We start from the raw sequence: 22,444 nt of genomic DNA, 5'->3' as shown, positions 1-22,444 counted from the left end.
AAAGTCAAAGGAACAATTACTCCTCCATTAGGGTATCATCAACACGTCCCCTCACGCTGCTCTTACTCGTTTTTTTCGAAATGTTCATAAAACTCAACCTCTTCTTCACGCTCCCTGTCCGTGATGACATCGACTTATCACTCTTTGCGCTCTTCACCGTTTCTGGCCTGGTCTGGTTTGCGTCACCACCAAAACTGCTCTGACTGTGACTCGAGGGGCTGAACTGCTTGCTTGGGTAACATGGCAAAGCCTCGGGCTGGGGCGAGCTGGGCGCCGGGTTGAGGAAGCTCAAGCTCAACCGGTGTTTGCTGTCGCCTTTGCTATGACTGCGCATTGATGCTGCAGAGGTATCGTGATCCGTCAGAGGCCTGCCATTTTCCCCTTTGGCCTCCTTGTCCTTTTCCTTCTCTTTTTCGGGTTCACCCATCAGAAATTCTTTAGCAAGGAAGGCGAGACTGAGACGCTTCTTGTCTTGTCGCGAGGCACGTCCGTTTGTTATTGGTGGAGTAGCTGGCTTGCCGTTGACTTGGGTCTCCTCCAGTTGGGGGCTGGCCACCCGTGATCGCGACGTAGCTGTCGCAAGCCAGGAGCCCGTAGGGGAGCGCGTCACTGCAGTCATCTGTGGCGGTGCGAGAACGCTCAGCTCGCGATAGAACGCCGCTTCGAAACCTGTGTGAATGTCAGCCGGATAGTTCTTTCAACAATAGGATTATATACACATACGCTGTGTAAGGTCCCCTTTAGTAGCCTGTTGGGCAGGCCGTACGTAGAGACCCAAACAACGGCGTATGACTAAAGCATAATCGATCAAAGCAAACCTTAGCGCGTTTTCAAGTGGGTTTGGTTGTCGTGGATGTTCATCCTCTTCTTCCTCCTCTGCAGCAGCTGGCTCTGGAAGCAGCTCGTGGTACCTAGCGACACTATTTTCAGTGTGAGTATCGACTGCGTACATGAGCTCTTGTGTCAACATGTTAAATGTCGTGTCGTCGCCATCTGTTATACGCTTTTCAATGGCAAGCAGCTCTATCGTCTTGCGTGACGTTCGCTCAATTGCATTTTGCAATGGGCTTAAAGCAATTGTGCCCACAGCCACTACCTCACTTCTCCGTAATATGGTGGGAAATGTCTCGGCTGTGGTAAATACAGTCTTTTCGACTGTAGCGTCCTTGGTCGCATTCGCGCCCTGGGGACGGCGCGAGGTTGATGTGAAGTGCGAAGGGCGGGAGAGGAGGTAGTAGTCCTTGACAGATTGTGACACTTTGGCACGTTGGTAGATGGGATGTGTGAGATCCTTCTGCGGACTGACGGGGAAGATTTGCAGGTATTGACCCTCCAAATCCTGCTCGGCTCCTTGATTGAGAATTTGGGCCGACGGGTGCTGTTGCTGCATCCGATCGGTAAAGGATGCGAGGCGATCATTGGCAGAGCCTTCAAAGATGAATTGTTTGTCTCTGAGCCCGGGAGGAAATCCCAATCCCTTGTACACCACCCTGAAGTAGCGTGGATTGGAGCGATCTCCCTTTGCAATACTCTCATGGATATTGGCCATGGCGTGCTGAGTACGTGCCAGCTTCGCGAAATCAAATATGTTGTGCTCATATTGTGTTGCTAGCTCCATGTAAGCCGCGAGTGCATTGTCCCAAGACTGTCCATTCTCGTAGTGGTCGATCATTTGGAAGTACAACTGCTCCTTGCGCTCGAAAGCAGCTTGAGGGGGGAAACTGGGCTCGGTCAACGGATCGACAGTGACATTTGGGTCCCACTCGTAGAGTTCAGCGTGTAGGCGAAGTGCGAGACCTGCTTCGGTGTAATTTTGCGCATCGAGCTGTATGTCGACCAATTGATGAACGTAGCGAATGTAGATATCTTCCTTCTGCATGTCCTTCAGGAACTCCATCAAGTGCAATGTGTCCATGATGTGGAAGACCTCGCCAGTGGCCTCTGTACTGTGGACAGCGACAAGGAGATCCAGTAGCTCGTCGATGGTGGCGATGAGATTTTTGAGCGCTGCGAGCAAAGGTTCTTCCGGTACGTGCGCAAGCGGTTCGAATAATTCCACAAGCTCCTGGATAAAGTGTTTTTGTGACACGGCCTCTGTGAGATGCTTGGTCTTGAACAGGTTGTCCAGACAGTCAATCATCTCAGCTTGAATGATGGAAAGATCCTCGCTCAAGGTCCATTCGCTGATAATCATAGTCTGCAAGACCTCGATTGCCACACTGCGGAGACCCTCGTGTACGCTGAGACACAGCTCGACGATGGGCGCGACTAAGCCCGGAACATACTGTACTTGGAAGCCGCCCATCTTCTCAATTCCGTACTGGCTCTTTTCTTCTGCACTCGACTCCCAACCAATGGCTTCCCAACTCCGTTGCAGTAGCTCAGCACCATGCTCGCGAACGTCACCGGCAATTTTCCAGACAGCTCGTCGCTTCTGCTCTGGGAATGTCTCCAGGGCAAGGGCACCGCTGCCTACGAGCTTTAGCAACGCATCGAAGAAGGCTCGCCACAGCTCAGTATTGAAACCGTCGGCTTCATCGGGGAGAGGTAGGAAGGAGTCGAGGAGAATGTTGAACAACTTTTCGAGAGCGCGCATTGTTGCTTTGTGATGGTAGATGTGTACACTCAGCCACGAACTTGGGTAGGCTTCACAGTCGAGAATCGATATGTAGGTCTGTAGAACAGAGAAGAGAAATTGCGCTTGCTCGTCCTTGGGCAAATCGAGGTGTATCAAAGTTGGCAGGCTGGACAAAGCTGCGAGGACGGCCGAGATCTCAGCCATCGCTTCATCGAAAGGCGCTTCGGAAGATGCTGCTTTCGACTGGAACGGGTAGGTCGAGGGAAAGAGCAAGGATAACGTCTTCTTGGCTGGTCGAGGCGTGGCTTGTATCGCGCGATATGATTCCACGAGCTTTGGCATGTAATCACATGCTTCTTGGCCAAGCTCTTCTACCTGAGAGGCGACTACTGAACAGCAAAGGCGCACTTGATCCTTCCACTGATCCGTCACTTCCTCAATCTTGCCCCAGTAGGGTTCCAGCCATTGAACCGTTTTGGTCAACAGCGTACGACGAACTTCGGGCGTCCTAAATATCTGGAGGTTGGAAAGCTGGTGAATCAGCACCAGTTTGTACAGAATCAGCTTTCCTTGAGCGCTAGAGCACGATTCTACAAAGCTGGCTGCAAGAGAGAAGACCTCCTTGGCGGGCATGCAGGCGTCCAATTCGGGGAGCCAGGAGGCAATATTCTGTACCAGCAATGTTTTGGTACCGATGAGTACAGGTGAGGGCTTCTGCATCAAAGCTTCCAATGAGCTGAATAGAACTTTGACTTCCTTGCTGAACTGAGTGCGGTCCTTGATACCGATACTCTCTTCCTTGGCCTTTTGCTTCTCCCGAGCGTTGACCAGAAACTTCATGATGAGCTTTCCGACCTTGAAAGTTGCACGCAATCGTCGAGAGCTCTCTGAATCAGTGGGTTTCGCCAACAAGCGGCCATAGCTCTGCATGAGGCAGGACGTGACCAAGGCGTGGAAGACCTTTGTTCGCGCGTATTGGTCGACCAACGGTTCCAGATTGAAGCGACGATCGTGCACGATGCCGAGGACGATAACGATGGCGTGAAAAATGAGATCTTCGTATTCATCGCTGCCGGCGTAATGGCTCTGGATAGCAAAGAGAGCATCGAACACGACGTCCAATAGTTTGACGATTTCGATTTCTGGAACGAAGTTGAACCGCTTCAAGATACCAACAATCTCTCCTGGAGGCTGGTCTTGCCACTTGATGAGGCCAAGAATAGTTGGATCTTGAGAGTACTTTGTACTACACAGGAAAGTCTTGAGATGTACCGCAGCCATGGGCCCCATGACGTGTTCATCTTTCCTCTTTGCACTCCATGGGAGACCCAGGTAAGCACCTTTGCCGGCGATCATGCCCGAAGTGTACTCATCATATCGATATAATGACAAGGCATGGTCACCGTCGCGAGTAAAAGCATCCTGTGTCCAGAGAGGCATCCAGCATAGCGCAAAAGGAAATCCTGGCGCGTCTGCGATGGACATGACCAGATGTGAACCAGGTACATCCTGAGGATCAATGGCAAGTCGAATGGTCGAATTCCAACCCTCACCCCGTTCAACAGCAGGGGTTCGCCAGGCCGTGTGTCCAACACTGTTGGTCGAGGGGTATATGCAGCCCTCAATACGTTCTCCAGAGCTCTTTCGGACCTCTATGGTCAGTTGCAGATTGCTCATTGGGGACGACTGCACAAGGGGAACGGTCCCCGTCTTGGGATGGGCCAAGAAAGCGTTTCTGGGAAGAAAAGGTTCGACCAGGGTCAGGTAGATGTCGCTTCGAGGTTTCGTTGGCGCTCCGGAGAAGCCAATCTTCCGAGTCTGCTTGATGTTGTGAAGCAAAGTTGGCGTCTTTTGGATCAAGCCTTCGGCATCTGGATGGACAAATGCTTTCAGGTGTACTGTAAGTTGTGTGATGGGTGCATTACGCTTGTATCTGCCCGTTGGATTGGGGAACACTTCTGGTAGCAGATCATCCCATCCACTATCGTCGTCTGTAATTTCTTCATTGGTGCTGGCTGTGCACCACAGAGCTATAGTCTGGTCAGCCTCTGATTGGGCTTGACATAGCTGATTTACTCGTAGCATGCCAACAGCAATAGATCTTTTCAAGTGCCTTTGGTCCCTCGATTGAGCTCTGGCTCTGGTGGCAGAAGAGCCTGGTCGTGGATCGGAGCCCTGTGATCGTGTAAGGTCAGAGCTTGGGCGTCGTCCGTCTGACGAGTCTGCGCGGCCTGCAGTCGATTCTTTCCGTGACCTGGTTCCAAACATTGCGCTGCGCCTTCCACCTTGAACGCTTCCATGACGAGACAGTTGCGAGTTGGGCGTATCCCTGGCAACATTTGACTTTTCCATTGCGCTTCCCAACCGCAAGGGTTCGTTAGTCATCAATTTAAACACGAGACACAGAACTGAACCGGATCCAGCACCTTCCCCTATGTCAGTCGAGCTGAGGTCCACCAGTAAAGAGCGCAATTTCTCGCTAGCCAAAGACACAGGTGAGCCATCTCGTCCAGTGAGGTCGAATGTAAATGCCTCCGAGAGTGGTATCGGTTGGGATCCAGGGGTTTTCAAGCAGAGATGCATGCTGACTTGTGCCGCTCCTGGCACAACGTCGCCATCGACATGCTTCAGGCCGACAAGCAGGTGGTGTAAATTGTGCTCGTCGACGTGCGGCGTGGGTTTGCTCTCGAGGAGACTCATCATCGACTGCAGTTTGGTGACCTCAATGGCAGAGTCGTCGCCCGTGAGAATGCGGCCATGCTGTGCGGGATTCCGTACAATGACCTCTCCACAAAGCATCTTGTTGCCTGTCACCAAGTCCCAGACCGTGGCCTCGCGCACCTTGTCCAGCTCCTGTGCGGTGAGCACCTTGTGCAATAGCTGGCGGCGGGCCGTGTCCAGGCGATCGACCAGGCGAGTCATCTTGTCCAACGAGCCGTACTTGCGTGCAAGCAGCAGCTCGTGGACCTTTGTAGAGTGCCATTCGCGCAGGCACGAAGCAATCTCGTCGACTAGAGGTTCCTGGGCAGAGGTGGGCGTTTCGTCGCCAATCTTGAGCATGGGGACGGGTGCAGGCGGGCGCGGAGCGTTGGGATCTGATATGGGCGAGAGCGGAAGGGTCAGCTGCTGGAGATGTTCTTCGCGGGCGGTCCATTGCGAATTGGTGCTGCCGGCACGCTTCCTGTTAGATCTGCGGCGCGAGAGGGGGCGAGCGGTGGACAGTGGAAGGGCCGAGACGATATCGGTCTGGGAGGTTCGAGGAGGAGCATTGAGGCCGGAGCCACGGTCTTTGGTGGTGGTGGTGAAGGAGGTGGTGCGTGTGGATTCGGTGGGGGTGACGACGCCGTTGGTTGGGTGCTGCTCGCCGCATGGAGGGGGATTGCGTGTTGTTGAGCCTGTGCCTGTTGTGCCTATGCCTGTGCCTGTTGTGCCTGTTGCGCCTGTGCCTATCTCACCAGATGCTGCAAGCGCGCCGTCGAGGGCAGCTGTGTCTCTGGCCTCGCCCAAGACCTCACGCACCTCGACACAGACGCGTGGGAAAATACCAGAGAAGACACGGGCCTCGAGTGTCTGGCCCTTGACGCTGGTCAAGCCGGCCAGCAGCGAGGGCGGCGCAACGAGATAGCCGCGATACCAGGCGCCATCTTTGCCGCCCTGCTCAATGACATACAGTTCGTCGCCAATCTCGAGGGGGAGGTCGGCAGGCGACGAGGGCTGGAATGGATAGGTGCAGATTGCGAACGCGATGCGCGGGAGCGGGCGCCAACTCGGCATGGCACCAGACGTGACGGGCTATCTTGGGGGACAGCGACGGCGAGCGAGCATCACGAGCAGTCGGTAAAGGGTGGTGTAGGTGTACGGGTGTACTAGTAGTCGTGCGCGCTGCTTCCCAGCAAGGCTGTGTCCGGGGGTTTACTGGCGGTGCAATTGCAAAGGATGCCCCCTGATGGATGGATGGGATTGATCCCAAGGGCGGGAGATGTCGTCTCGAGAATGATTCGCCCAAAAGCTTAGTGGATAAGCGGGGTTGGGGGCTGGCCGCTGGCTTGCAGCTTGCTTTGGGGGGTGTGGCTTGCTTACTTGCTTGCTTGCTCTTGCACGGCGGCGTGAGGGAGACGGATGGCAATGTGTGCGCGTTTCAGCAGACGATCGCCTTGTGTCAAAGTGGCAGAGACATGGGGTTGTGCAGACGCCGTTGGGCAATGTGCTTGGTACTCTAGATAGCTACCGGTAGGGCATGTAGTACGGTAAACGTTTATGTCGTGTGGTGCTCCGCACAGCAGTCTGCACTGGCAGAAGAGATTTTGTTGATACATAACGAACTCCACTCTCCACTGGTGACTGCGCCCTCCTGCGGCGGCAGCATCCCTTCTGTATGTGCTTGGAGCGTGGCCTCGTATAATTTGCCAGTACCTCGCGGCATACATCAGGTATCCCAGGCCCATGTTACCCGTGGTTGATAGCAAGACTTGTATGATAGCTACAGGATGATATACCCGTCTAATGCGCTGCAACAAATTGATGCCCTGCCTTGGAGACATCTGACGTCGGCCCCCGATTCCGCCAGCCTCTACTCTAGGTACATGGTATGTACAGACACAGCATCCGTGTGTTGTATAGTATCTGGGGCTGGGCATGACCATAGACAGTGAGACAAGTGAGACACCGAGACAGTGAGACATCCATCAGCCTGGCCCCCCGTCCCCAGGCCGCATGTCGCGCAAATGGGCGCAATACTGGTACCAGGGGCAACTGGATGCCCGATTGGTGGCTCGAATGTAATTGTACATCTCCCGCCGCCTTGGCCCAAGACCTCGACCTGGCACCTGTATGTACTGTGTACCTGCTCTGCCGACGTGATATGTACACCCATACGCTACCTGTGTCTCCATCTACAGTTCACTTACACACTACAACCCGGTCGGAAGTCGAGGACAGCCCAGCCATCCTGGTAGTTGTGCTGTTGAAACATGGCGCAACTGTGTGATACCTACCTGGCCAACATGAACATGGAGGAACCAAGTGCAGTCCCAAAGCTTCGCGAGACCAATGCACCCCGCCATTACCACAAGTCAGTCACGTATTGTAGGTGGGTACCAGGTAGTCGAGACGCCCAGCGGACTCCAAACCGCCATGACAACGGTTGAACTGTGCGGTGGAAAGGATGCAAAGGGATCGAAAGCATGCAAAGGAATCAAAGGCATCAAAGGATGCAATGCATCCCTCGGGCCTCACCTGGAGCAAATCATGGGCCAGCGCCACACAAGAGCAGCACGGCGCAACTTGCGCGCATCGTCGAGCCATGTGTAATACCAATGTGTAGTGGAATTCGCCGTGTCGCGACTCCAGACCTTCCCTTCCTTTTCAATGTTCTTCCAAGCTTCCGGCGGCCCGATGTGCACGTGCCTCCACACGCTCTTACCGATAACCTGTGCAGCGCCCCCTGAGAGAGCCCACGTCGATGTGACATGTGTACAAGAAGTACAAGGTACGATGCTTTCATGGATTCTTTTCCCGTGCTCTCTGTCGATCACTGTACTGCTGCCATTTCCCCATTCCGCATCACCTGCCGCCAACCCAGCGCCCGTCGGATACTGTACCGGTGGTGTATGTTGTGCGATTATACTTTAAGGAATAGTCATGGTCATTGTCACGGCCGTGTGGGTACTGGTACGCCATAAAGATGGGCTGTGCTTGTATAGCAAGATCAAGTAGGACTTTTCCCACCAGCTAGGTCTACCCAATTTACACAACTGTCACTCTGTCACTGTCAGGGACTTACTACCATGTTCCTACCGTAGAACGACTGACATACATAGTACCACCCTATTTTTGTTGTCAATTCCATCCTGTACTCTAGGATGCACAGGAATAACTCGTTACAGTCAAAGGATAAAAAAGTGAATGTGATGTCTTTCTGGCTTTCGCTATCCGTATTGAGGCCATCAGCAATGAATAGCGTCCTTAATCACGCACTCCTTTTCATGCACGCGATGCGAGCGAGTCTTCATCATCGGTCATACTCATCACATCCAGTCTGGTCTTGCGAAATTTATTACGCCGATGGGAAAGCGATCTGCCGTCAGACTCGACGTGGTACATATCCTGTTGTCCGCTCTCCTTGGGCTCCCTGTCCCTGCCCCCGAGATTTTTGAGCTTGTGAGCCACTGTTCCTTGAATCGCAGGAGAGCTGAGCAACCACAAAGGTTGACGTCGACGGCGTACGCGCGCATGTATCTTGTAGATCTTGTTTCATGTCCAAAGCCGTATGGGACCGTCATTATCCATGTTGTATGTTGTCCAGTTTGGGCGTCAAAATAACAGATTGTGTCTGCCAGTACACCTTCAGTCAGTGGACTGATCCTAACCAAGCGGTAGACCTATGTCTTTTTTAACGTGAAAATTCTACACCTGAGGATACTCTTTACTCACTACAAGGAAACCTCGTGGTGGCTTTCTGGACGCTCCCGGTACGTTTAGATGTGGCCTTCTGAGCTGCCACCTAGGATTTCCCACCTGGACGTTGACCAGAAGCAAGCGATTGCACGATTGACTTTATTCTCTTTGCCCTGGGAGCATCTGAAGCCGTCTCTATCTTCCACAGCGCTACATACCTCTCGCTCTTGTTCAAATGATCCCACGACGCCTTTGCGGGGGGCATTTCGGCAAGCGCGATAGTGAGATCTTTGGGCACCGTAATCATTCCAGGCCCTGCATAGGCACGGTCCCATCTCCAATCTACTTTCGCAGCTTCAACTACTGCCAGCCCTGCAGGACGGATTCGACCGTCTTTGATCAGTCGCGATATCGTGTCAACGTTCTTCTGAGACCATATACTCTTGGCCCGCTGTCATGTGTAGCGTGCCGTCCACCGATTATCATCGATAGAGCCGGCACAGCCATCAATCCAGCCATGACAAAGCGCGACTTCCACTGCTTCGGCTGCTGATGGGGGAAGGGATACCGGAGCCCTTCTTGGCAAGCTTTACGTCTGGACCATCTGGGTCTTCACGTTCTAAAAAGGCTTCAAGTTGAGCAGGGCGTGGAAATGCTTGCGCTGGGAACTCGGAGCTCATCGGGCTTGGTGGCATCGTTGTAAGCCTATGATGGCGCGTAAGGGGGAAATGGAGTGGCTAGGTAAGCACACGAAGCCGCTGACGATCCAAGGGCGTTGCGTACACAAGCAGGAAAACTGTGCTTTGTCTTTAGTAGCAACATCTGTTATCCCAAGTAAGAACAGACGGAATTTGTGAATACTATGTTCATGTGTCGTAACGTAGTAGCTGTGAGAGATGATGTGAAAGCGTGGCATCGGCGCCGAGGCGACGCGCGTTCCCGCGGTCGCGTTGACACGTGATCTTTACCCACAGTCTCTTCTTGGCAGATTCCCAAATTAGTAACCCCCAGACCCCTCGTGTTAGCTTACACACGTGGGGAGGGCTTCTCGCGATTTACAACACACCACCTCATCCAGGGCGAAAAGATGACAATGAATCCAAGTGCTAACCACGAGACTGTATTGTCCCACAACCTACCTGTCTACGAGTTCCCTTTCTCTCCATTTTAACAAGCATATCCTACTCCCAACAGCCCACTGCGCTACTTTATCCGTTAAACTTGCTCACCAGGGTACCCATGATGCTTGGCCCGATGAATCGTTTTGTTTGGAGCAAACTATAATCATGCCGCTGGTCTTCCTTCGTTCAGACATTTGTTGTCCTGCTTCTGACAGCTGTCCAGCGCTTGAAGTTCAACACCTAGAGCTCGACAATTTCACTTCCTTTACTTTAGTCTCTACTTTCAAGAATACGACTGTTCGGTCAATCTCCTAAACGTGGCCCGAGAATATCCCCGTTGGGTCTGTTCGCAACCTATCATCCGTCATCGTCATAGCAGATCCGTAACTGAGCAATGACCATGAACATGGACATGAACTCCCCAAGCTCGCCTATGGGTGGTATGCCAGCCTCAGCCTCTGGCTCTCTCGCCGCAGAATCCTCCATGGACAGCATGTCAGGCATGTCTTCTACGTTTTCTTCGAGTACACGCGTCACGCTTTGGGTCAGCGAGTGGACTACGACTTCTACAGCAACCTACGTACTCACTATATTCTTCCTTTTCGCCCTGGGTATGCTGAACCGCTTTCTCGGAGCACTCAAGTCCCAACTGGAGATGAAGTGGAAAACACAACTCGAATTGGCCAAGGCTATTGAAACACAGGAGAAGATCACACCAAAGACTGTCCCCGATCATGCACGACAGTGGAGTCTCGCACTTCGACGGCAGCAGCCTCCCGTACGACTTGAGGATCAGGATGGACAGGAGACCCAGCCTCTCACACCGACAACACAATCTTCGGCTGAGATGGCCAAATCATCGGCTGTCACCCGCCAGTTTTGGGTGGCTAGCGCGCCATGGAGTGCTAAGAAAGACGGTATCAGGGCGTGTCTAGAATTCACCCGTGCACTGATTGGCTACGTGTTGTATGTTGCATCTAACACCATGTACAAAAGGATAGTGTGGCGCTAATAACATGATAGAATGCTCGCGGTTATGACTTACAACATTGGGTTCCTATTCGCTGTTACAGGGGCTGTGCTTTTGGGAGAAGTAGTGTTTGGAAGATATACACGAGGCTCGGCTAGCATCGCTGAAGACGGATGTCATTCTTGATAAGCATAGCCAGCTGCTTTGGGTGGCCACATGAATGGTCATGCACATGACCTTTGATACGGAACGGCGCCCAAGTTCATAGCAATATTCGACCTGCATACCTCCAACCAAGAACTCGACTCTAAAGTCTTTATGAGATATATTGCAGTATTCATGTCCGGAACAGTAACGTCCCAACTAATCACAGACTTCCAGGTACATTACAAAGACCCTATTCCAGCTCATCTTCATACTTGTACAGTTCACAGCCACCACCACATCGAAAGTCTTTCATATCTTGGACAGAATACTGCATCACGTCGCAGATGAGAATCTCCCACATCGACCTCGCTCCCTACAATCGAATCCAGTCGAACGTAGATCCTCGCTGGCTCCAACATGTCTCCACGCAGCAGCAAACCATCGCACCAGATTAAGTTTTTTCCCCGCACACGACACTCCAAGAAATGCAACAGCAGACTTTCTCTACGGAGGTCTGACTCCAGCTCTGGTTCTTCTCTTCTGAGCACTGGTTCAGCATCGCCCTCGTCAATTTGGCATAGCCCGCCCCCCTCATCGCAGTCATGGAAAAGCCCACGTCGCCCTCGCGATAGCCTCGCGGCATTCAAAAGTAGCGATAGTCTGGTTTCGCTACGTACATCGGTTCGACAAAGCGACGGCCTACCGTTGCACCCAACAAATTCGCCGCAATGTGTCATCAACAAAACTCGACCCCAAAGCCTAGCTCTCTTCAAACCTGCAAAGGAACATGCAGAACCTTCAACGGAAAAGGTCGAGGAGCCGTTCAATCCATTTGAATATTTTCCGCCGTGGTATGTCGTAAAGGGAGTGTGGTGGGTCATGACGTGCTGTGTAGGTACAGTAGAGAAAAGAGGCAGGAAGTGTTAGGGGTCTTGTATGAACAGGAGGATCGGATGGCGATTGGTGGGAAAGACAGACATGGTGCTAGGCCACGCAAGCCTTACGGGCTCGCTCAACGGAACTGTTCATGCAAGGATGAGATAGCTTACTGCACGGTACTACCTAGGTTTCAAAAATTCTCAACGGCATCAGCACAAGGAATGAAACATCAAAAGAGATGCTCTACTCTCAGGTTCAAGATCTACAGACCCACAACATCACCACCACCATGACCATCACAAGCCAACACCTATCCTCCCTCCACCCTCTCACGACCCACCCATCCCTCCAACCGCCCTCCACCCCTGCCCCTCCCCCCTAGCAACAACCGTCTGATCCCTAACCGCCTGCGGCGGAATCCTATACATGACCAAATACTCCCCTCGATGCAACGTCTCATCATCGAGCTCGCCCACCCCCCCATCCCCCCTCGCACTATCCCTCCTCCCCGCCCTGCCCTTCCCCCTCTTCCCCCTCTCCTCCCCTTCCTCCCCCCTCAACAAATCCACCGCCCGAAACACCGGGCCCCGAGCAAGATAGTTTGTATCCACACTAACGATCCACACATCCTCTGCCCACGCGGCGGCCATCCAGCGCGCCACGTGCTCTGCGTGCGCTAGGTCGTCGTACACGCTGATGAAGGGTGAGGAGATGTTGGTTTGCTGGTGGAGGTGGGCGAGGCCGAAGCGCAGGAGCGGCGGGCTGAAGGCGAGGATCGTGGTTTGGTTTTTTGCGCTGAAGCCGGTGGAGAAGGAGTAGCGGGTTTGGGAGGAGGGATGGTGGATGCGGTAGACGAGGGGCGGGATGGAGCGCGGTGTTGGGGTTGCGGTGGGGGGAGGGTGGAGTGAGGGGGAGAGGGGAGAGGGTGCTGGGTGGGGGTGGTTAGTTGGGAGGGGGGGGATGAGGGCACGTACTGGACATTTTGGTTTGTGGAGGGTGCGGAGATTGGAGGGTGGTTGAGCTTTTGTGAGGATTTGATAGTGTGGTTATTTTGAGACTATCACGGTGTGTACAAGTAGAGATTAGGCACCAGGATACGGTGGATAGTCGAATAAGACGTCGTTGGAAACCACTTATATCTCTCTGGTCAGTCTTACAGAACGAACAGATGCAGCATACGGATGCAGCACTGAAAAATGGCGAAGCCGAGGGATTTTGTTACTGCCCATCAAGTCGGCCATGTCCATCAAGAAACCCATATATATACTCCTCCTGTAGCCCTTCATCACACAAGCGGTGAAAAACGTTTGTCAACGGGCATCTGTGCCTCTTGAAGACACCTGCCCATCGCCATGTTGACTTCCCTTCCCCGAGCGGGTGTCGACGTTCTTTAATGGCTCGAGTTCCAGTTCCTGTCCGACGGTGGGGAGCAGATGCCAAACGCATGTTGCCAAACGCGTGGTACTATGTGTATAGTTAGCGAGCTCGAACGTCTGAGATTTTATGTCAAAGTGAGAAATGTATGCAGGAGTCCTGATTCATTCCCGTACAAGGTTGTGGATGCAGGCTGCCGTGCGTTGGGAATGGCGTTTGGGACTGCTGGGAGGACTCTTAGTTAGGTTGGAAGTACGTGCTGGTGGCATGTAGAGATTTGTATGTGTGTCTTGGTTGTATGCCTGGGAAGTTGTTGCTGAAGATTGGGAATGAGGGATGTTCGTGATTCGGGGATAATGAATGACTGTAATGTCCCATAGAAGCGTTTCATATGACCTATAGAAAGTAAATCAATGGTTAGCACTGTGAGATTCGACACGTATGATTCTTGGGAGAACGAAGTTGGAACAAGAGACAGCATGACCATGATGTTTCATCTGGAGTCCGTTTTCACTGACCACATGTGAAAAATCACGGCACCCATGTGCGACAGCTGGTACTGATGATTCCTAGAAAATTGCCAAGAAAGGTATCAAGCCCCTTATGCTCGTGCAACATAAGCGATCTACCCTTATCTCGTGTCCTCGCTGCCATGCCATGCAACTAGTTCTCCAGCTGCATGATGTCGTACAGACAAACGGATATGCAGATATAGGAGCATGCAACTGCACACTCCATCTGTCAACCCTGGCTGACCAAGACCTCGGAAGTTTGTTCCCCCGCGAGAGCAATACGACGTGCATTCGCGAGACATTTTAGAATCCAGATGGAAAGCAGCAGTTGCGTGGGGGCAGAACTGCAGTGCATGTGGAGCCGGGCAAAGAGACAGTTGTTCAACTTCACCGCTCTTTCTCATCATGCATGCGTGCAGGTAACCCGGACGACTGCTGTGATCGGATGATATCGACTCATCTGATACTATGTACAATGGGACCTTGCGATGAGTGAACGTCCCCGCTCACGTTATTGATTGGCTCCTCAGAAACGCTAACCGCTTTTGGGAAAGCGCTTCCGATCTTGAAGTTCGACATGCAAGATGTCGACGATAGGGATTGCAAGCGTGGCAAACGGGTCCCAGACGCCACAAACCTTACAAACAGTATGTGACAACCGTTGGGAATGAAATTCAAACGTATCAATTGACTTTTTCGTCAGCTCTTCCTTCTCTATCGCGCCACGCCCCACCCCGCAAACGCAATCCACGCACTCTCCACTTCCCCTCCCCATCCCACGGCGAAGCCACCAAAGAACACATCCTTCCAGAAGCATCTGCGCCCATCGAAACCAAACAAACACACTTACACAATGTCCTACTTCCGCATAACCCTAATGCGCTCTGGCATCGGCATGCCCCAAAAGACCCAAGGTGTACTGCACGCCCTCGGCCTCCGCAAACGCATGACGACCGTCTACCACCCCGTCTCACAGTCTGTCGCTGGCCAGATTATGCGGATAAAGGAGTTGGTGGATGTCAAGGAGGTGGAGCAGCCCATGACAAAGCAGCAGATGCGCAATGCGAGACGGCCGGACCCGGGGTACTATGTCGAGACGAGGGCGGGCGAGGCTATGAAGGGGTATGAGTGAGAGTGGGCAGGATGAATGGAGAAATGGGTCCAGCGTATTCTGGGATGAGGTGTATAAATGATATGCAGTGTATAGTAAGGATGGCAGATCAGCATGGAAGGCGTTTTGGGACATTGGAGTTATCCAAGAGCCTTGTAATGGAGTCAATTCGATTTCGCATCATGATGAGCTACAGCATGGTCTGGGTGCCTAGTTTTTCGATTTCAACGTTGGCTAGTCACCTGCAGTCGCATCTGGTTCTGATTCCACCAGAGCTCCTCCCATGGTGCACCTGAGAAGCCAGACATAGCATATAGACACAGCGGCAACCAAACCACCACAATACAAAAAAGCGTATCATCACATCGAATCTCCATGTATGAAAACACCCAACTCATGAATTGCATCAATCAACCAGAAAAATCCCATCACTCTACACTGCCAATCTGCCCCATCTACCATCCGTCCCATTCTCGGCCCCTCGGCCCCAGCACCTCCCATCACGTAAGCAACCCGTCCAAAAATTCCGCCTCAACTTCCCCCCCTCCCCCACCAAACTATCAACGCATCCTGATTCGTCAAACCCCCTGCTTTGCAACACCCAGAGTCGCAGACGTCAGGACTCCAACTCCAGTCGGCTAAAGAGCGGCATGTCGGAAGTTGTGGGGTCCGCTGTGGGAGTGGAAGGTGGTGGAATGTGATGCAGTGTCTTGCAGGACAAGGATGAGGAGAAGGTGAATTAGTAAAGGGAGTGGGGGGGGAAATCTTGGATGATGGGTATAAAAAGTTAAATGGCGGGGTGTTTTACGCTTTGTGTCAACGATTGTTTTTTGATTGTGTAGGACTTTGTCTTTTTTTTTTGGAATCTCGTCGAGACTTGTAGGTTCATAGGACTTGGTACTTTGTCATTGCAGCCATGTCGTCTATCAAACCCATCAAAATCTACGGTCAACATGGTATGTTTGGATTCCCTCGATATGCTCAAAACTTCACTTCCCATCAACCATGCACATGTCCCCCACAGCCATTCCCCATACCCGCAACTCTTCCCCACGATCCCACTGACCCCCTCCCCAAGGCCCCAACCCCCCCAAAATCGCCATGCTAGCCAAAGAACTCAACCTCCCCCATGAAATCGAACCCATCAGCTTCCCCGACCTCAAGAAGCCCGAGTTCCTCGCCATCAACCCAAACGGGCGCATGCCGGCCATCTACGACCCCAACACCGACCTGACGCTCTGGGAATCCGGTGCGATTATCGAGTACCTGGTTGACCGGTACGATGAGCAGCGTAAGCTGAGTTTTGAACCTGGGAGTAAGGAGACGTGGTTGGCGAGGCAGTGGTTGTATTTTCAGGGTGAGTTTGGGATTTTTCTTTTACTTTGGCTTTTGCTTCTGGTGTTGGAGTGGGTTGGGTTGGAGTGAAACAAAGGAAAAGGAAAAGAGAAAGAGAAAGAAGACATCAATTACTCCCTCTCCCTCCCTCTTACCCCCCCAATTAACAAACCACCCAACTAACCCACCCCCCCCCCCCACCAACAGTCAGCGGCCAAGGCCCCTACTTCGGCCAAGCCGTCTGGTTCACAAAATACCACTCGGAGCAACTCCCCAGCGCCCAAAACCGGTACTACCAAGAAATCAAGCGCGTCACCAGCGTGCTCGAATCCCACCTCAAGCAGCAGCCCAAAGGCAGCGACGGGCCCTGGCTAGTCGGCGGCAAGTTTTCGTATGCGGATTTGGCGTTTGTGCCGTGGCAGCTTGGGGCTATGAAGGTATGTTGATGATGTTTTTTGTTGTGGTTTTTTTTGCTTGGCTAACGGTTTATCTTTCTGGGAGGACAGATGTTGGCGGATAAGGTTGATTTGAGCGAGTTTACGGAGGTCAAGGGATGGATTGAGAGGATGATGAAGAAGGAGACGATTTCGGGGACTATGGCGGCTGCGGTGCCGACGTAGTGGTGTAGCTGTGAGCTATGTACTGGTGTACTGGTGTAGCAGTGAGGAAGTGGAATACAAGGAAAAGATATATGCAGCACAACAAGACATAAATATATATACATACAAACACCCAGCCCACCCACAACCCCCCCTCCAAACCCACTCCAACATCGCCATCCCCCCCAAACCCCCAACACCACCACCCTTACCGCCACACAGCATTATCCCCCCTTCTAACCTCTCACGAAAAAAACACACATTCCCTCTACAGTAGCTCCAGCACAATCTAAATTTGTACATCCTGCGCCCCCCCCCCCCCTTCCCGCTCATTTCCCCAACCCTCAACCCGGAACCTAAATGTATGTCCTCAGCTACAACACACGATGCAAAACAAGCGAGCTCGGCGCGAGGTATGGATAGCATTAGTAGAGCACAGCAGAGTCAGCGTGCGTGCATACACGCTACACTACCTTAATCGCAGTCTGAGATTTCCTGGGGGGGTTTTTATTTTGCCACGTTGCTGTTTAGTGGAAGAGGGAGGGAGAGGGGAGAGTGCTAGTACTACTGCGAGCCCGCAAACCCAGGTGACGAAAAAGCAAATATCCAAGACACACATTCAAACTCTCAAAACCATGAGCCATCCCCACCAAGATGCCAGGTCCCAGGAAAAGAAAAGTGCAAGGGGTAGAGAAGAGTGTGCCAAAGTGCTAAAAGCCCAAATATCATATCTTGGCCGCGGACAAAAGATCAACATATTGCAGGGAGTTCAGAATGTTGAGGGGGAGGGCATCACAAAAAACATCACACATCGCATCACAGCACCACCAACCAGAGCACGGAATCAATAGCGTTCAGTATCTCAAATTGAAAACATTTCTAACAGCAGAGCAGCAGAGAAAGTAAATACCAATTAGCCGTAGCACTAACCCATGGTAAGCCAGGCTAGTAGCGTATGTAGGTAGCGTGAAGGGGCATGAGAAGAAGTAGTAGTAGTAGTAGTAGTAGAAGGAGTAGTAAAAGAAACAAAAAAAAACAAAGCCAAATACACTTCGCAATCCAAAAGCAGACCCAAGTCCGCCCGGCAGAAAGCCTAGGAGAGGAGGGGAGCGGGGACGCCGTGTACGTCGGTTGGGGGTATTCGCAAGGGGTCGAAGAGGGTAGGAGGGAAGAAAAAAAGATTGGAGTGGAAAAAGGGTATGCGTGGTTGAAGGGAAGGATTCTTTTTGTGGAGAAATATTGTGTATGGGAAGAGAAGTTTCGGGGAAGTGGTTGGCGGTAGCAAGTTTTGTAGTGGACTTGTGCGGGTGGCAGTCTGGTACTGGCGAGCAGTGTGTAGGTGGGGGTGAGAAGAATAATGTAGTGGTGTAGGATGCGACTCGCAGTCTCCCTCGTATTATTGACAAGCTGGCAAGGTGTAATGTGATTGTCTGGTTGCCGGGCGACTATTACAAGTTGAAGTTGTCAAGTTGGTGCCAAAACCGCGAGCCAAATCGATGCGTAGCCACGTTGTCCAAGCATGAAGCTGACCGGCAGGCCTTCATGTGAGGTCGACATGTATTGATCATGGTTCTGTATGATCAAACGAGCGAGATAGGCTTCTCTACGACTTCAACAGGGCCTCCATCTCCTGTTCGAGTCCCTTGCTCCACAGGTACTCCTTCTCGTCCTCGATCTGATCGTCGACAGGCAAGTAGACGTCCTCCATGGTGGGAATTTTTGCAATCTGGTCGAGAGGGTACTGGTCAACCACCGGGAGCGTGTTCCAAGATAGGGACGGAGGACCCTGTTCGCGAGGAAGGGGTAAGAAACGGCCAACACCTGTCTTGGCGCGGTCGTCGCCCTCCCACTTCATCTCAGCGATCGAGGGCCAGGGTGCGATCTCGTCCTTGCCATTGGCCCAGTCCTTGCACCAGATGGTCGATTCGCCAAGAACTCGTCCCTTGTTGCCATGCTCGTCAAAGTTGCCGTTGATCCCCCACTTCCTCAGACACTCCTGGGTCTCCAGAGGAATCGCCGAGTCCAACGTGGATGCCGTCTCCCGCATCTGGACTTTTCGAGCCAGCTGCTCCGCTTGCGAGGCGATGACTGCTTCACGATGGGCGATGTAGTCACCGAGTTTCCACTTGGCGACTTCCGCATTCTTGAACTGCCGGCGCATCGAGTTGCGAATGACCAAGAAGTCTTGCTGTGCTTGAACATCGGGTGACATCCATGTGCGAGAGTTACGGTAGCCTCCACTACCGGCCCGGCTGTTGAATGCTGGTCCTGGACGTGCATTGTTGTCCCTCCATATGCGCCCACGCGGCTGCGGAGAGTACACGCTCGGCGTGGTGGAGGATTGAGGTCCACGCTGAGACGGGCTGGTGTAGCGGTTCGCATCGCTGTTGAATGGGCGCGCAGCCGCGTCGTCAAGAGTCAGATGGCGGAAACCAAGATCATTAGGGCTGATAGGGCTACCCATCGAAAGAGTGCTAACAGCACGGGAGCGCGCATCAGGTTTGATGCCATTCTCCGGTCGAGTGTCGCCGCTGCTATTGGAAGATGGCGCAGCAGTTGGGCTGCAGTGTACCTGGAAGCGACTAGCCACGGGAACGCCACCGTTCTCTTCCCCATCTATGGATACAGGACTACCAGCCATTGGAACTCCCTGACTGAGGTCGTTGCTGCTTTGTGGTGTGGACGAACGCATATTCAAATGGGCACTGATAGTAGAAGCCGGTCGTTGTGAAGCACAAGGGTCGACGGAGAAGAGGCGTTCTGAAAGAGTCCAGCAGATGTCGAGGAGATGCTGTCAGATGTGAGAAGTGATGTTCGATTTGAAGACCGGGTTTCATCGGCCGGAGGCGGGGTACCAACTGAGAGAGAGCGAAAGAGAAAACGGGAGAAAGAGAGATAGAGATAGAGGGATCGAGAGAGAGAGCGAGAAAGAAAGAGAAGTCGTTCCAATGATGAGAAGCCAAAGATTCCTACCGTCTCTGAGTAAACATTAGCCATGGCTCGCTTCATGCTAGCTCGTGTCACGACGCGCGTGTCACCGACAGTGCTCGAGTGGGGTCGCTCTGCTCATGCTACTACCATCACTTTGAGGGAAATGGATGGCTGCGTGTTGGCCTCGATCCAGGAGCAAGCCAATAAACGAGCGTGCGGGGTCAACAGGTCGACACCGCCTCCCAACACCAATGGCATGCTTTCAAGGGTAAATCCCATAACAATGGAGACACTTACCTGGTATTTCAAGGCCGTATTGGTCGGGGTAGCTCACGGCGACAGTGTGCAGGATCGGTAGGTAGCGGTATTTGCAGTATTAATGTCTCGCCTGGGCGCGGTAAGTAAATGCGTGAATGCGATACTCGTGAGACTCAACTATTGCGATTGGGAGATTTCAAAGTGGTAGCTGAGATCAGGATATAAGTGTGGAGCCTGCTCTTCACTAACCGTCCCGTGAGCCTAGGCTACCGTGTGGCACAATAAGAATATTACCAAAGGTCTATAAGTTGCCGAAAACGTCTGCCTTGGATGAAAGGTAAAGTCTAACGTGTAGGGCCTGATCTATTGTCCCCCGTATGAGCGGCCTGGACTAGGCGTTTGGCGGAGAAGTAAACGTACACCAAATTTGGTCAGGCGGCGACTTTGGCGGTGTAGTGAGAGCTCGAAAGGCGATACTATAGCCGAGAGAGGCTGCTCGCGCCTGACTGGGTAGACGTTACGCTTGAAGAGTGCAAGCTGGTTGCGATACAGATTTGGCGGCGCCGCCAGAAAGTGAGTCTATACGAGAGCAACAAGAGGGTAGGAAATCAGTCGAACGGTGAGCGTCGGGCGGTGGATTGAAAAGCGAAACCAGCGGCTGCAAAGACAGGGAATAGAGATGAAGAGGATGCCGGTCGAGGAGAGAGGGGGAGGAAGAAAATTTGGGTGGTGGGCGACGTGAAGATGTGGTGAGCGGACAGCACTAAGAGCGAATGACAAACAGAATGCCCAGGACCCTGGAAAACGGAGCCAGAGAGCACAGATGGTAGTAGCCTAGCAGCGCCCTCTCGCACGTCCACGAGAAATAAATATAAAAAAAAACTTGATTCAAGGGAAGCAAACAACGACCGGCGTTGTCGCAAGAAAATGACTCATCCGGCACAGAAGGTTAGGCAGAGAAGAAGAGAGAATGGGTGGAGAAAGAGAGAGGGAAAGAGAATGAGGGGAAGATGGGATGAAGATGGTGGCGAGTTGGAGCTGCTGTTGCACGCACTTGCCGTGCGCCTTCTTGCCAGGGGAACTACGAGAGTACGCAGGAGCAGTAGCCATCTGAATGATGCATCTTCGTCCGAGTAGCTCTTTTTGGAGAGAGTTATTTTTTTTAATGTACCAAGCTGCCGATGCAGCCTTGTTTCGACAGTATGTAAAGCTGCTCATCAGTGCGGCGACAACGGGTGGGGCGAAGGCGGGTGACGGTGATGGCAGTCAATCAGTAGCAACACATGCGTATCCCGTGGGACCGACCGACCGAATGTCCTTCTCATGGTGAGTAGTGTTTACCTGTCACTTGACTTGATCATGGATACTAGAAGGGGCAGTCTTTTTTTCTTCTTTGAGGAGATGGGGAAGGGGGGGGGGGCCCTGTTTTGAGGTAGAGAATGGGCTATCATGACAACGGCATCACCAAGGGACGAAGCACTTGTCCAACAGGTATTTCTCGAATTTTGAATATGGTAGCGTGCTATATGGTTGAATGGTAGATGTACGGGTGAATCAAGGCGGGCACACGAGTGAAAGCAAAGAGGATGGCATGGAGGCGGGGGGGGGGGGGGGTTGGACTGCCAAAGAGGCGAAGAGAGAGAGGAGAGAGGACGAGATGAAGTTGGGATGAGCAAGGAAGGCGTGTTTGAGGCTCCGGGGCCGCTTAGAGCGATGATTGGTCGCCAACCTGCACAACTTCCCTGGGTCGAGCTCGGGCCATTTCTCTCTTCGAGGGGGCGGGGCCAGCCGCCAGCGCTTCTTGACCAGCTCTTTGGCACGGTGGGGGTATACTCCTACATGGTACTATAGTCCGTGGCCTTTTCTTTCGTTGCCGTCAGTGTTGGACCCGCTGACCGGGGCGCCTGTCGATGGTACATGTCTCTATATTTGGATCGTAGCGGAGACGGACTTGAGCGCAGTGACAGGTGACACCTGAGAAAGAAGGAGGAGGAGGAGGAGGAGGAGGAGGAGGAGGAGAAGAAGAAGAAGAAGAAGAAGAAGAAGGAGAAGAAGGAGAGAGAGAGAGAGAGAGAGAGAGACAGACCATGGCACGGACCGATAGCAGTGCGACACAAATGCGAGACCATCCTACGGTACTCCACGTTGAACATCTGAGATGACGTCCTCGTGAGCTGCAAGAAAAACAAGGCAAAGTGGCAAATGGTGGGGGGGGGGGGGGGAGGTGGGCACA

At 52.7% G+C, this 22,444-nt stretch overlaps 10 protein-coding genes across 10 annotated transcripts; 4 read left to right on the top strand and 6 right to left on the bottom strand.

The window, feature by feature from the left end:
- Positions 1 to 16: 16 nt before the first annotated feature.
- On the bottom strand, positions 17 to 6,352 carry IAQ61_009178 (uncharacterized protein; the record flags this gene model as incomplete). The annotated part of the gene is made up of 2 exons (XM_003836801.2): positions 17 to 669; positions 724 to 6,352. The coding sequence occupies 2 exons, from the start codon at positions 6,350 to 6,352 to the stop codon at positions 17 to 19; spliced, it is 6,282 nt and encodes a 2,093-aa protein (XP_003836849.2).
- Positions 6,353 to 9,080: 2,728 nt separating this feature from the next.
- IAQ61_009177 (uncharacterized protein) lies at positions 9,081 to 9,669 on the bottom strand (the record flags this gene model as incomplete). Its single annotated transcript, XM_066098292.1, has 2 exons — positions 9,081 to 9,425; positions 9,568 to 9,669. 2 exons carry the CDS (start codon positions 9,667 to 9,669, stop codon positions 9,081 to 9,083), a joined length of 447 nt encoding a protein of 148 aa, XP_065951931.1.
- An 832-nt stretch (positions 9,670 to 10,501) lies between these two features.
- On the top strand, positions 10,502 to 11,251 carry IAQ61_009176 (uncharacterized protein; the record flags this gene model as incomplete). The annotated part of the gene is made up of 2 exons (XM_003836798.2): positions 10,502 to 11,061; positions 11,119 to 11,251. 2 exons carry the CDS (start codon positions 10,502 to 10,504, stop codon positions 11,249 to 11,251), a joined length of 693 nt encoding a protein of 230 aa, XP_003836846.2.
- Positions 11,252 to 11,493: 242 nt separating this feature from the next.
- Positions 11,494 to 12,093, bottom strand: IAQ61_009175 (uncharacterized protein; the record flags this gene model as incomplete). The annotated part of the gene is made up of 1 exon (XM_066098291.1): positions 11,494 to 12,093. The coding sequence occupies one exon, from the start codon at positions 12,091 to 12,093 to the stop codon at positions 11,494 to 11,496; it is 600 nt and encodes a 199-aa protein (XP_065951930.1).
- Positions 12,094 to 12,490: 397 nt separating this feature from the next.
- On the bottom strand, positions 12,491 to 13,072 carry IAQ61_009174 (uncharacterized protein; the record flags this gene model as incomplete). Its single annotated transcript, XM_066098290.1, has 3 exons — positions 12,491 to 12,511; positions 12,709 to 13,019; positions 13,066 to 13,072. The coding sequence occupies 3 exons, from the start codon at positions 13,070 to 13,072 to the stop codon at positions 12,491 to 12,493; spliced, it is 339 nt and encodes a 112-aa protein (XP_065951929.1).
- Positions 13,073 to 14,561: 1,489 nt separating this feature from the next.
- On the top strand, positions 14,562 to 15,109 carry IAQ61_009173 (mitochondrial 54S ribosomal protein uL30m; the record flags this gene model as incomplete). The annotated part of the gene is made up of 2 exons (XM_003836796.2): positions 14,562 to 14,624; positions 14,681 to 15,109. The coding sequence occupies 2 exons, from the start codon at positions 14,562 to 14,564 to the stop codon at positions 15,107 to 15,109; spliced, it is 492 nt and encodes a 163-aa protein (XP_003836844.2).
- A 395-nt stretch (positions 15,110 to 15,504) lies between these two features.
- IAQ61_009172 (uncharacterized protein) lies at positions 15,505 to 17,157 on the top strand. Its single transcript, XM_003836795.2, has 4 exons — positions 15,505 to 16,044; positions 16,167 to 16,445; positions 16,631 to 16,860; positions 16,930 to 17,157. Exons 1-4 carry the CDS (start codon positions 16,005 to 16,007, stop codon positions 17,041 to 17,043), a joined length of 663 nt encoding a protein of 220 aa, XP_003836843.1. The 5' UTR covers positions 15,505 to 16,004; the 3' UTR covers positions 17,044 to 17,157.
- Positions 17,158 to 18,625: 1,468 nt separating this feature from the next.
- IAQ61_009171 (uncharacterized protein) lies at positions 18,626 to 19,714 on the bottom strand (the record flags this gene model as incomplete). Its single annotated transcript, XM_003836794.2, has 1 exon — positions 18,626 to 19,714. The coding sequence occupies one exon, from the start codon at positions 19,712 to 19,714 to the stop codon at positions 18,626 to 18,628; it is 1,089 nt and encodes a 362-aa protein (XP_003836842.2).
- A 303-nt stretch (positions 19,715 to 20,017) lies between these two features.
- Positions 20,018 to 20,311, top strand: IAQ61_009170 (uncharacterized protein; the record flags this gene model as incomplete). Its single annotated transcript, XM_003836793.1, has 1 exon — positions 20,018 to 20,311. The coding sequence occupies one exon, from the start codon at positions 20,018 to 20,020 to the stop codon at positions 20,309 to 20,311; it is 294 nt and encodes a 97-aa protein (XP_003836841.1).
- A 1,776-nt stretch (positions 20,312 to 22,087) lies between these two features.
- IAQ61_009169 (uncharacterized protein) lies at positions 22,088 to 22,385 on the bottom strand (the record flags this gene model as incomplete). The annotated part of the gene is made up of 2 exons (XM_003836792.2): positions 22,088 to 22,185; positions 22,298 to 22,385. Coding segments are annotated over 2 exons (186 nt in total), but the record flags the coding sequence as incomplete, so codon positions are not given.
- Between the last annotated feature and the right edge of the window lie 59 nt (positions 22,386 to 22,444).

The sequence above is a fragment of the Plenodomus lingam genome (genome assembly GCF_022343315.1).
Source record: "Plenodomus lingam strain CAN1 chromosome Unknown contig_5, whole genome shotgun sequence".
Classification (NCBI taxonomy): Eukaryota; Fungi; Ascomycota; class Dothideomycetes; order Pleosporales; family Leptosphaeriaceae; genus Plenodomus; species Plenodomus lingam.
This window is presented reverse-complemented; position numbering and strand designations above follow the sequence as displayed.